Here is a 14,556-nt window from a genome sequence, read left to right as displayed (position 1 = left end):
TAAAAAATATGTCAACTGCACTAAGTAATGAATAGCTTCGAGAATCGATGTTACCTTTAAAGAAATTTTGCAAAACTAACACAACCGTCAACAATGTCTGTCCTCACGCATCTGTCCCCCGCCTTTTTACAGTAGACGCGACGTGTAATGGCTTACTGCGTCAAGTTATTCTTATTATGAAAACTTTTAAACGATTCGTCCAAATTACTTAGTGCAAAAGACAACGTTTATGTTTATTGAATACTAAAAACCACAATTATATAAATTAAATTTTTATAAGAAATTGACAGATATTCTGAATTGTGTTTTATAAAAAAGTATCCAATTTAATTGTATTTATGGGTCAGTATTTTGCATATAGTGGCTACCAAACATACGTCCCTTTAACATATACTTGTGTACCTAAATATTCATAAATTTTATTTGTACATGAACATTCACCACAATACCATAACTACCTACATGTATGTATGAAAACACTATAAACAATTTTTCCTGCTGTGAAAGTTTCTGATTTTGGACAAAATTGATATTTCATAACTATATGTTTTCAAAAGTTTTCAATGAGTGTTTATTTCGGAAGATTACTTGTTTTTAGTTTTCATCGACTCAACCATGTGATGAAATTCAAGATAAAATGAGATAATGCATTTTCCCATTACTTATTTCTTTGAACCGCCCCTGCGTTTTATTAAACCAAGTTAAAAATTATTTATTTTGAACAGTTGTGTCTGTGTACAGTTGAATACTTGAATATGAAATTATTTTTGACATTACTAAAACTACATTAACAAACAGATAGGTATTAATACCTACTTACATTGAACAATTAAAAATAGAAATGCATATAATAGGTATTGCACAAAATTAAACAAAGCAGTCATTTGTCATGATACAACAATAAATAGCTATCACAAAATGTTCACTGAATCTTCGAAATTCAGCATTCATAATTTTCTAAAAACTGTTCTGCAATGGGCCAATTCAATTATAAAAGAAGTTTTCTTCAACTTCCATGCGGTTCGGCAATGTGACAAGTCAGAACGAATAGATCTATCTATTCGAGACATACGTCGAACGATTATGCAGGTAGTGAAAACAGAGACCCGACATTTTGATTGTGTCGTCACTTGATGCAAAGCTGTTATTCGTTCTTAGTTGCGCTTTAGATAGCGCATTGTGTGGATGTGGAGTGTGGTTTTGTGTAGTGATTTTGTTCGATATTTACGTAGTTTTAGTGAAAAACACGCGAAAAATGTCGGGTAACTCATCACAAGGTAAAAGACAACCGCCGAGGCAACTGGTAAGTGGATTTTGAAGCAAATTTAGCTCGAATAAGACGCCATAGTGAAGATAACATGTATCACGTAAATCCAACCAGTAAACGATTCATTTTACTTGGTCGCCATACCTTATAGACTGCCTTTTATCTTTAGAAAAGCCTACTGGGCTGGTCCCAGCACTTGTTCGGGCTTGAAAATATTGCTGGATCGTTTTCTTCAATGAAATTTTTTCACTGCTTTCGCTATTATTAGATCAGTTCATTTCAGTTCCGTTGTCATGTCATCTCACAGGGTGATGTGTTTTACTGCACCCAGTCGAAGTCACACGAAAAAAAAATCGTTTCGCCTACTACTTATTCGCCAAATGAACGAGTCGTGTTCATGTAGGTATTCACACATTTGTCCAACAAATTATATAAAATGGCTCCCCACTTTTGGTTTGATCTAACCTGGTAGGTATAAAAGAATTATGAATGCTATCACTTTCCTACACTACAGTAACAGCCACTATCATGTGTTTGTTCATGTTGTCTTTACATATATATATCAGTCTTGTGATATTGTCCCTAGCAGCTCTGAAAAACGTGGTCCCCCTTGTAATGTTCAAATAGGTAGTGAAATTATTTATGTAGGTAGGTACTTGTTTTGTTAATAAGGTGATTTAAGACAGGTAATTATTCAGGTAGAATCCAACAATTTACACCTTTCAAATGAGGATTGTAGATTTCAATTTAGAGGGGAAAATGTTTAAAGTTCTCCAACATCAAAACTCTTTGAAAAATTTGACATTTTTTTGAAAACTTCATGAATATGTACTTAGCTGCTTTGTTTTGAGAAAAGAAAACATTGTAATTATTTTATGGAGATAATCAGATATACATGAATTGTATTTATAATTTCACCTTTCACGAGCAAATTAGTTTCTTTAAACATTATGGAGTGCCCAAATTTAAGTTTTATTTTTACCATTTTATTATCAGTATTTTTTCATATGAAACTTCCTTTTACATTTCCATATTCAACAGAAACATGGTTGACATTTGAAATTGAAACAAAAATCAAAATACATAAAGCATTGGTATAAAAGAAAACTTTCAAATCTTTTTTGTTATCTTCATAAATATTTTATAATGATATTTATGTATTATGTACAAATTTTAGTACCAGATGTTCAATCGACTTTTCCCTTGTCATTTACAGAATTTGACTCAAATATTTAACCCCATTTTGTGAAAAAAAATTGTAATTTTTTTTGTACAAGCAATACTTGAATAAAAAACTTGAACTTGAAATATTTAACATTATTTATAATATTTCTACTATGGCCTAAATGTAAAGTTGGTTTGGGTAATTCTAGTGATTCAGTAAACTAAGTAAGTGTGCCGAACAACCATACATAATTAAAAGATACTTCTCACCATGATGGATCTGTCACTTCACTGGTGACTTTACTGTCATTAAAATTTTCGCATTGAATAATATAGCAAGTTAATCAGTAGTATCGGGATGGTCATAAATTTTTATTTATGTTTCCTGATAAAGCATTGTTTCCATTTTCTCATGACAAGTGAGTCTAATAAAATAAACCCAAGGGGTCCATATCAATTTGATTTAAGACCTTATAGGTATTCATTTGTAACAGTATCTACTACACGCTCTCCATCCAGTTTGACTACTGTCTCATTCATTTAAAATATTTTCATTTTTTGCCATCACTTTACATTGGTTTAAAATGTGTACCAGACTATGAAGATATTGGCGATCTTTCAATTTTTTAGCGATTTGAGGAAAAATATTCAGAAATAATAAAAGGTCCTGAAAATTCCTCATATAATATTCTATGAGGTATAATTATTTATTTGTTAGTTTCTGACAAAAGTTATATTCTGAAATTGCTCAGATAATGATAATATCCTTTATTCACCATAAAAATACAATAGTATTATATGGTTTTACCATATACCATAAGAATACCATAAAAACACTAAAAAAATAAACAAATGAATGATTAATGATTAAACTTCCAGTTTTTTTCGAATAAAATCTACATGTCATAAATATAATTGTATATAAATGAAAAAAGTTTCTTTTCTTAGAAAATGTGTTACTCGAAAAAAGTTGTTTTGTCCATCTTTTTAAAATAATCAAGATTCCACATCAAAACTTCTGTTCTGAAATTCTATATCGTTTGCTCAATGTTTTATTTTATTAAATCGAACTAGGAATGTAATATATCACCCTGACAGATTTAAAATTGATTTTTCTTTCAAATTTTTGAGTTTTTATCACGATATTTTTACTCCTTCAGAAATGCCAGAAATTAAATACGTATATAGGTGAGACAGCTGAATACAGTTTGTTTTTTACTATACCTTAAGAATTTTTTAGCGTTTTCCTTCTGTTTTCACCCCCTCAAGTTGTCATAAAAACTCTAACTTGGACGCAATGCCCTTCTATTGAATCGACCACCACAAATAATAATTTTTTGTAAAATTATTGTAGAGTAGTGTTGGTAAATATTATAAGGATCCCAAAAAAATATTCAGTGTCATCACAATTGGGTCCCAGAACATCTTGATAATATAGAATGAATGTCTATGAAATTATTCACATTCACAAAGTACACCGAGAGAAAAATATTTAATTATAATTTTTTTCTACATCACTTTTGTACATTTACCATCTTTCAACCTTCGCCTGACAGCACATCCATTTAACTAGGTTTTGAAGTAGTGCCAACTCCATCTCGTGAACAAATTCCCAAACAACGAGAATCATCTTCAAGAAACTTGCACCAATTATCTCAACAATTCCTGTCGGATGTAATACCATATCATCATCATCAGTATATGGTTATACAAGTCCCAATTAGAGCTACCTAAAAAAATAGGGGCCAATATTTTTTGAGTCTAGAACTTCAACCTATACATAGAGTCAACATATCGGAAGAACAAGCAATAACGAAAAATTTGTCGCCCATCGTTCCTTAAACTTATATTCGCTCTTGCAATAGTGTTTTATGTCAATTTTTCATCATTTTTGGAGTTATAACTATGCAAGCCCCCCTTATGGTTTTTTACAATTTGTCAATATTGCCAAAATTGAGCAGAATACCGTGTCTTTAATGAAGCCTCATAATGAAAAGTCCAGAAGGGTTAGGTCAGGTGAATGTGGTGGCCCTTTAATAGGAACATTGTTTCCTATCCAATGTCTTGGCATAGTCGAAATGAAAAAATCTCTGCAAATACTTCTGCGATGTAGCTGAGCTCCATAATGTTGGAAATACTGATATTTTCTCAGAATATTCAAAGGGAAATCTTTTCACAACTCAACTAGGTCTCCGACAAGAATTCCCCATCAAAGATGTCTCTACAAGTAGGGACCTATAATCTTATAATCTTGGTGTCTAGCACACCAAGCCAAAAATCATCTCCAAATCTATCTTGGAAATTTGTAGTTCTAGGCAGGAAGGATTATTTTTTTTGTCGCCAGCGATAATGAATGGTTTTGTTAAACCATCCATTATTTGTGAAGATACTCTCATCACACCATACAACTTTATTACAGATTTCATTGTCGTGATGTTCTTTGATTAGCCACCTATAAAATATTTTTCTCCTATGATTGTCCATTAAACACGAATGGTGTTTTTTGCTGACTTTGTGAGGTTTAAATTTATTTTTTTTCAAAATGTTTTCGAACTGACGTATTCAGTATAGCACTATGATGTGCAATATCTCTTAATGATACATTTTTGTTCTTAATTTTCCGATATTCCACAAATTCTGAATCGAATAAATATCACTTTATTATTACTGAGAATGGGTTCTGAATTCACCCAAAAAGATGGCTGACGTCTCTCAGGGTACAATTACCCAAGCTGTGAAGTTATCCACATCCACAAAGTACACTGAGAAAAAAATATAGATTTATCATTTTTTCATTCACCGACTCTGCACACGAACCATGTTTCAATATGATACGCGTATTGATTGATTTAGTGAAAGAAAAAAAGAACCGTCCTAGTGTATTAAACTGTCTGAAGGCGTAAAAATAGGGTGGAAATATTAAAAAAAAATCGTATCACAATCGTACTTTGTACACCTACTAAATTGAGATATGTTATTCCTGAAGGTCTATTCGACAGGAAAAACGTCACATTATAGTTTTCCAGGCCGTCTGAGGGGGTGGAAATTAAAAAAAACATCTTTGAAAATTGAATTTGAACACCTGCAGGATTGAGATACTCCTGATGATCGATTTAACAAAATAAAACACCGTGTCAGAGTTTTTCAGTTTTGAGAAGTTGGAAATGGAGTGGAAACGAAGTGACTGGAAACTTTTATACCATATTAGTTGTTTAATGTAATGAATTGAAAAATGTTAGTGTAATTAATGTATGTAGGACTAGATGCTTCGAAAACAGTCTGATAACGCTGCAAAGTCAGTATCTTTCAGATGCTCTATATGAATACACATCTGATTGAACTGTAGTAATAAATAGCCTCAAAGAAACCTATCAGCCTCTTGATTTTCATAACACATAAAACCAAAGCAAAGGAGAACATTAGAGTTAGTAAAAGCATGTTTTTGAAAATATTTTACAGTATTTAATGATTATAACAATTTTGTTTCGAAAAGATCGATTCTGTGAAATATATTTCCATATAATTTTCGATACTGAACATAATCCGTCAAAATATATGATTTCTTCAAGTTTCTACCCCATTTTCACCCTCTCAGACACCCTGGAAAATTATTACGTGGAGTTTTTCTCGTCAAATCGGCTGTCAGGAATAACATATTTCAATCTCAATTTTTGAAAATATGATTTCTTCAAGTTTCCATCCCATTTTCACCCCTTCACAACCTGTCGAATAAATCATCAGGAATACCATATCTTAATTTTGTAGGGGTAGAAAGTCGATTTTTGAATACATGATTTTTTCAAGTTTTCACCTTATTTTCACCCTCTCAGACGGCCTGGAAAACTATAACGTGAAGGTTTTCTCGTCAAATCGGGTGTCAGGAATAACATATCTCAATCTTGTAGGTGTACAAACTCAATTTTTGAATATATGATTTTTCAACATTCCACTCCATTTTCACCCCCTCAGACGGCCTAGAACACTATAAAGTGAAGTTTTTTTTGTCGAATACATCATCAGGAATAACATATCTCAATTTTGTAGGTGTACAAAGTCGATATTTCATGTTAAGAATTGTTTTGATATTTCCACCCCATTTTCACCCCCCAGACGGTCTGGAAAACTATGACGTGAAGTTTTTTCTGTCGAATAGTTCATCAGGAATAACACATCTCAATTTCGTAGGTGTACAAAGTCGATTTTTCATGTTACGATTTTTAAAAATATTTTCACCCTATTTACACCCCTTCCAACAGTTAAATAAACTAGGACGGTTGGTTCTTTTTTTTTACTGAATCAGTCAATAAGCGTATCATATTGAAAAATGGTAGGTGTGCAGAGTAGGTAAATGAAAAAAAAAATAATTCAATATTTTTTTCCCTGTATACTTTGTGGATGTGTATAACTTCACACCCGTAATTCCCCATACAAAGCTAGAGATACAGTAAGATTTATGAAACATTTCACATATACGGAAAGCATATCAACTTTCTCGTCATTAGAAATATGCATGGTTTTTCTCTCACAAATATACATGAATCCAATGATTATTCACGTATTTGACAGTACATTTTCCAATTTAACATATTCTGTTACTTCGTGGCTCACAAATCATTCGTTTTTGTCCACTATTTTCATTCACCAGAAAACATCAGTCACAAACATTTATGTACCATAAAATTTAAGAACAATTCTTCCATATTTATACAAAATCTCTGGAATGCATGGATGTTCATGTTCACCTCTACTTGCAAATTTTGTGTGAAGTTGATGTGTCTATGCGTTTTTAGATATTGGTTTCCACTCACGACTTATAACTCGAACTGACTTCCCTGTAAACTTAGATCAGGAGCGAGTCTACACATGAGATGGATGTCGAGTTTACGATTCCAATTGACCTCCCTGTAAATTTAATTCAGGAGCGAGTCTACAGTCTCCAACATACCTCCCTGTAAATTTAGTTCAGGAGTGATAGCTTCTCAACTGCCCAACTCATGATCCAACAACTGAACCTTAAAAAAAGGTTTGGTGGTGCAGCCAGGAAACGACTGAGTCGTCTCCTCAAGAGTGGGGTACCTTATAAAACCGCCTTGCACCAAATTCTTGAGCAGCGTACGCAAATCTGTCTGTCACCAAAACCAGAGGCGAAAAAGCCCTGCATGGCTGAATCTAAAGCATCGTCAGGTGTAGCTAACGTGCAAAAACCCTCATATGGGAAGGTTGTCGTGGGTATCAAGGTGGGAATCTTGCAACTTGACTACCTCATTAACAGAGCATATACTTTGTGTCTGCCTCGCTGGGCACCGAATCAGGTCTTTAGAGTTCGCCAGAGCCGTACTCTTACCATCTGACCTGAAAGACCACTCACCATACAAACTAATCGGCTTCGTTAAGAAACTGGGTTTATTTGTCCGAGTGTGAATAAGTGTGAACCACAATAAAGCCTTGCGGGTTGCGGTGGAGGGTCGAATATACTCACTCACTTTGGACCTAACCTAACCTTAACCTAACCACTCACTTTATTTATAGATTTATTCACTTTATTAATACATTCATTATGGATTTTCATTAGGTATCGAGAAAAGTTAGTTGCAATTATTTTTTCTGTCTCCATTATGAATGTTTGCATAGAAAATAGAGTGAAAAAATTATTTGCAGAGAGTAGTTGTTCCAGACGGAACAACTATCAATACGAAACACCTGTGGACGATGTACACTTCTCTGAGAGTTTTATTGATTGTTTTTTGTCGAAATACCTCCCTTGGTCTATGTGTGAATCACTCAAACATATTCGAGTATTTAAATATTAGTTAAAATTTTGAAAAACAAATTCATCGATGTTATTTCACTACATATGTGTCAGATAGTCAGATGAACATATTTGGTATCGTAACAAAAGCATAGAATGGGGACCACAGCGCGAAACTTTGAAATTGGAAGAAATCGATATCCAATAACCAATTAACCAAATGATTACTTTCGAAATTATCTGGACACGGAGTTGAAAATTTTAAAAATTGTTTATAATTTTTGAAGTAACTGGAGAATTATCTGCCTTACCTATATCACCTGCCGAATTCTTGGCAGATGACACAAAACTGATTTTTAATATTTCTAGTATTAAATTAATTGAGGTAACATTATTAATGCATGAGGAAATAATCTAACCTAATCTAAGTCGATTTGAGAAAAACGTTTTTTGACTTCTATTATTTCTCCATCTTCATACAAAAAATCGTGGGAGACTTCCAAGAGAAGGAATAAAGTAGATTAGGAAAAATATGTAGATCATGCATATTGAAGATACTTTCAGTCACAAACTAGAAGAAAGAGCCCCCCGAAACAACTACAACTACTATTCTCCTGACCTAAAAAATATACCCTTTTCAGTCTAAGTCAATTCATTTTCACCATCCGAAATTTTCACTCCGAATAAAGGTTTTCGGAAGGTGGAACTCTTTTCATTTAGATTTTTAAAGTTTCAGTCCGTTAGAAATGGTTTCCCCTCTGTTATTAGTGTGGCCGTTGCTTCCCACTTGGGCGCATTTGGCCAGGCTCTTCCTGTCAAGGTTGACAGGAGCTTAATCGAGGGTTATTCTAACCACTCCGGCCTAGATACCGGCGTGAATGAAGGGGGCTCTTTACTCTCCCCTTTTTTAAAAAGTCATTTCGATAATTTCCATAATGGACATACATAACCTAAAACGGAACTCCGCGATAAACACGTACCTTCTTTTTGGACGGACGTTCTTGGCACGTCCGTTCTCTACCACGACCACCATGGAACTCCATGGTTTCTCCTGAAATTTTCATTTAATCGGTTATTCATATGTTATATCCAAATCATAGCATACTTACCTGATTCTGTGTCCGAACTTCCTGTGGTTTCTATTCGACAATTATAGTCCAGATGAGATTTACCATTCGATGTATGTCCGTATGAAATGGTCACATAGGACGATTCAAGAATAACTTCATTCAAATCTCATTCGAAAAATGATGTACTTCGACCTTTTCCATGTATGTATAATTTAAAAAATTGCACTCCTTTATCTGTGAGGTAAGAAAGGATCAGTACGCCCCTTTCACTTAATTGTGACAGTATATGTCTGTTGTATCATGTATCATCATATACAGGGTTCTTCGAATGTATAGAAGGAAGGTGGATTATTATACAAAAAAAACTAATTACTACAGTTTATTGTATAATTTTCACTGTAAAATGTTTTACACAAACCGCGACACGTGTTTCGCTATACAATAGCTTCCTCGCGGGTTTTGTAAAACCCTTCATAGTGAAAATCATACAATAAACTGTGATAATTAGTTTTTTAATATAGATTTTCAAGTATCGGCCAGTTCTATTCAATGATTATCATACATATTGAGGAAGGTACAAAAATTACTACCATAAGATTCCCTCGAAGATTACACTCCAGAAAAAGAATTATATAAGTCAAAAAGATTAAATTTTTGTTATTAACTTATTCGCGAATGACATACATGGAGCTAATCATGTAACCTTGTAATGCCCCGTAACGCAACACTCTGCTTGTTGAGAGAAGACATAGTTCGTTTCTGAAAGTATTTTGATTTTTGACCCTGTCAAATATTACGTACCGGAACCGATCGACGTTACGATAAACGCCACATGCAACAGGCAAAGATATGCGATATCCGCATACTCGTCTCAAAATTGTCACTATGCGTAGCTTACTTTGATGCGACGCTACAGCTAAAAACCGGCTACCTTGGTTATGCGTGTCAAACTGATTACGGAGAAAGTACTCCGTCTCTACTAGCCGTAACGTAACATGTTCGTAGTTAAGTTACGGATAATTTGTTACAAAAGGATAAGTGCCTATAGAAGATAAATTATATGTTTTGATTTAAATTTCTTTTCACTTTTTCTTTGCTGCATTATAACTTATTCCAGAAAGATTTTCCAGTAAGGCACTTCTAAGGCAGTTGTGAATTTTGGAATATCCTTGAGAATAATGTATGCTTTCAGTCTTCACTGAATGCAATAAAATTTCAGTTAATTTCCCAAGAAGTAGTTAGTAATAAAATCGTTTTTGAGCGACATATTCATTACTTTAGGCCAGTCTCAACTCAGCTACACGGTTAGTTAATGGACTGATACCAATCAAAAAATAACTACTAGCCTGGCTAATACCACGAAGGTTGTTGCATTATATCCGACAGGTTTCAGTGCAGGATTCTTCATAGAAGTAATTCCTGAATATGCTATTGGCGATACAACTGCCGGAACATACTTGCAGACCGGTTTCGAACTATTTGGCAACTCGTCAGTGCAAGGTAGTGTCCATCATCAACTAGACTTGAACGAACGACATATAACATATTTGTCATCGTCCCATCTGCCCGTAAACGAGTTAACCAACCGCATATCCGAATCGCCCAAATCCTCGCATGAGGAAAAAAACCTTTACATATAGTAAGGGGCATACTTGAAGACTGGCTGTAAATAAAATTATCTAAAAGAACAATTCATCGGGCTGGTAAAATGTGGTTGACCGTTTCGTCTGCTATTGCGACAGACATCAGTTCAAGTGTCTGTATGACTGCTTTAGTTGTTGCTGAGACTTCGAGATATAACTTTCGTTCTCGCAGTCAACGCATATACCACTGATGATGTATGTCGCAGTAGCAGACGAAAAGTTTTGCGCTACTATTGCACTGTCATTTGATCATGGCCTACTAGCTCGAATTTTTTTCTCTTTAAGATATCTCGAGTTTGAATCTCCTTCGATCAGATATTTTTTTTACCAGTAATCAAGAGTTGGAGGTGCATGAATTCTACTACGGTACAAGCTTGCTTACATGCAAAAGAAACATTTGAATACGTACTTAACATGCACATTGCAAATGGAATAAATAATATTAAATAGAAAAGGATAGCGTAAATAATATAGAGCAAATTATAAAGCCTTGCAATCACGTAGAAAAAAGAACCAACAGGAAGCTGCGAGTTGAAGGATGTCAGGCGCGATTTGTTTCTGATCTTGATATTTTGCAAGTCAGTTCTAAATCTAATTTTGTGGCTACGTTTCATGGATGACACCTTCGTCATCTGGAAACATGGAAGAGACGCTCTGAACCTATTCCTAGACCACTTGAATGCTCAACACCCAAGTATCAAGTTCACCATGGAGACTGAGCAGGATCAGCGGATAGCGTACCTAGATGTACTAATCGACCGATGTGGTGCTAGACTAATCCACAAAGTGTACTGAAAACCCATTCACACGGAACCTGCACGCATTATCGAACCACCATCCTATCCAGAAGAGAGGAATCGTCTCCACTCTAACGGAACGGGCTCGGAGAATATGTGAACCAGAGCATCTAGAGGAAGAACTGGAACACCTTCGAGTGACCTTGAGATCGATTGGATACAGTGTACCCGAGATTAACAAAGCCATGAAACTGAAGAAGTAAACAGTTCGAAACAGAGAGAAGGAGCAGATGGTTGCACGCGTGTATCTACCGTATCTCCCTAGGGTCACAGACAGAATTGGAAAACTATTGGGGAAACACGAATTTAAAACAGTTTTTAAACCCGCCAGGAAGATAATACTAAGCCTCAGGTCGGCAGAAGACACAAGGGACTCACTATCAGCAACAGGAGTCTATCGCATACCGTGCAATTGTGGGAAGGTATATATCGGAACCACCTGAAGATCCATGAGAACAAGGCTGAAGGAGCATGAAAGAAACTGCAGACTGGGTCAAACAGACATGTCAGCATTGGCAAAACACGCACTCAGTGAAGGAAACCACATGATTCTGTTTGAAAACACAGAACTCATTGCCCCCAACCAGGGATATCACAGCCGACTGGTACGAGAGGCAATAGAGATCCACAGACACACGGACAATTTAAAAGAAGCGGTGAACCTCAATTGATGTTCAAGAATAGCAAACAATATGACACCAGGTAGAAAAGAGTCAATGAATGTTAACCACAAATTACCTGATCCAGGTACAGGTATTAGCACTCCAAACTACCTGTAGTAGTAAACCAAAATGCATATACCTCTGAAAAAGCTAGCCATTCGCGCCAGCGAAACGTCAGGAATGATTTCCAAAAATCCACAGCCTCCGAACCCGAAAAATTAGTGACTTTAATTCTGTTATTCAGGTATACAGGCGCATTATTAATTAAAAGTTTCGGAACAATACACAAGAATGAATAATCCACCTATTCTTAAGTTCCTTAAGGTTCGTACTGTTCTATTTCAACTTCAATTTAGGCGAATGTAACAGGTTTTAAACGATTCAGCCTTGCAATCTCCAGTTGTAGGAAGGGCTCATATACAACATTACAGTGGCATGTTACAGATAATAAAAATTATCGACCTTGTTTTGGGTATTTTTAACTTCCATGAACAAAAAAAAATATAAAAATTGCAATGGAGAACTTAATACAGGTGTAGAAACAGCAAACTCATCAGTTCACCCCGATAAGTTTCTGAGTAAATTCAAAGTATTTTTCACAGAGAAAAATTATACATTTATCAATAACTTGTCGTATTTGATAATTTGGCCTGTCAGAAAAAGAGCTAAGCTAAGAGATTGTATAGATACGTATAGAACGTTTCGGAAGATAAAATCTGCCTCCTTCAGTATTAGAAAAAAATCTGATGATCTTCGCAGTTTTTCTTTCGCTGGTTTGTTTCATTTTCAAACGTCGTCGACAGATGGAATTGGAAGGTGGAAATACCCCAAAGAAAGGTCGATAAAAACTCCGATTTCCTCCACAAAAAAATCTGCATAAAAACAGCCACAAATTTCTAGCCATAGATTTGTAGCGAGAGCGCACTGCACTCGACCGTCAGCGGCACCCAAAATGTGTTGCAAATTCGTGGACAGATACTAATTCGTTCAATAATTAATGAAAATATACCTACTGCAGAAACTTCTTTGAGAAATGAATATTTTGCCGGACAGAAAACCTACCCCCAACAACGCTTATATTCATCTTAAATGAAACTCAACAACTCCATCTAAATATTCGTGGTTTTTTAAATGATTAAATACTATGAGAGGTGTAGAAAAATAACCCCCACCCCTATATATTTGTTAAGAACGAAATTCACTAACTCAATAAAAACATTCTTTGGTGGGATTTTTGCATGATTACATACTGTGATAGGTGCTGAATGAGACCTACATCTCAGAATATTTTGCCGAACAGAAAACTTCATGAAAATTTACGTAGATGGGAATTTTTTGGAATGATTGCATACTATGAGAGGTGCTGAATGAGACCTATGAGTCAGATCTCCTTCTGCGCTCATTTACAAAAAAACGACTCCTTCGAAATATTCGCAGCTGGAGTTTGTTTCACAAGATTATATACATCGAAGAATTTTCTGACAAAACCTAATTGCCAAATATTTCATTCTTATCCTCGTCACCTTGCGGTAAAGTGGTATCCACAGTAGACTTATTCCACAATAAAAATAATAAAATGAAAATAACAAAAGTGAAATATAAAAACAACGTAGGTTCAGATAATAAATTAAGTAAAATAAATTTGAATTGAAAGGATATATTTTTAGGAGTGTTTTTTCTTATAATGATATCCGTATTTGGTACTGTGAGGATGACAATGTTCCATGTAAGTGAAATTTTACTTCTTTCATTTATTATATTGTGTAGAAATCCTGTACACGATATCTGATTCGATTACGTTACGGACGTTTGGAATACATAGGAAAAAGTGTTAATTCAGCGTTCGTAAAAAGTGTTTGTTTCGATAGTATTTTTTTTTCGTGTAATTCAATGTCTATATGTTTCGAGAGGGCTTTTCTTTCAGTTCGTGTCTGAAAGTTACTTTTTTGCATGATCTACACATCTTTGTAGGATTAATTTTTTGAAATTAATTGCTTTCTTCTTTTTTTTGGAAAATTCCCACATCTTGTATCATGATGGAGAAGTAGAAAGTCAAAACCTTTCTTTCCCATAAATAAAATCTTAAATATAAAACTGATCGAATATTTTGATGGAGTTAGTGAATTTTCTTCTTAATGAATATTAGGGTGGGTGGGAGTTGTTTTTCTGCCATGAAAATTATTCTGAAATATAGGTCCACATTT

At 34.6% G+C, this 14,556-nt stretch overlaps 1 protein-coding gene across 2 annotated transcripts in view; it reads left to right on the top strand.

The window, feature by feature from the left end:
* Positions 1–1,144: 1,144 nt before the first annotated feature.
* Kdm2 (Lysine demethylase 2) overlaps positions 1,145–14,556 on the top strand; it is a 90,157-nt gene continuing 76,745 nt past the window's right edge. For both annotated transcript variants that reach the window (XR_012468173.1, XM_023160369.2), the window contains exon 1: positions 1,145–1,303. Coding sequence is in view for 1 of the 2 variants with exons in the window: in XM_023160369.2 (XP_023016137.2) it covers positions 1,256–1,303 (48 nt within the window). In the remaining variant the exon portion in view is untranslated. The remainder of the gene's footprint in view (positions 1,304–14,556) is intronic.

This window comes from Leptinotarsa decemlineata, unplaced genomic scaffold (genome assembly GCF_025532065.1).
Source record: "Leptinotarsa decemlineata unplaced genomic scaffold, Ldec_3_MD MMD2_tig00078346_RagTag_RagTag, whole genome shotgun sequence".
NCBI classification, from domain to species: domain Eukaryota; kingdom Metazoa; phylum Arthropoda; class Insecta; order Coleoptera; family Chrysomelidae; genus Leptinotarsa; species Leptinotarsa decemlineata.
Note: the sequence above shows the minus strand (reverse complement) of the source record. Positions and strands in the feature narration are given on the sequence as shown.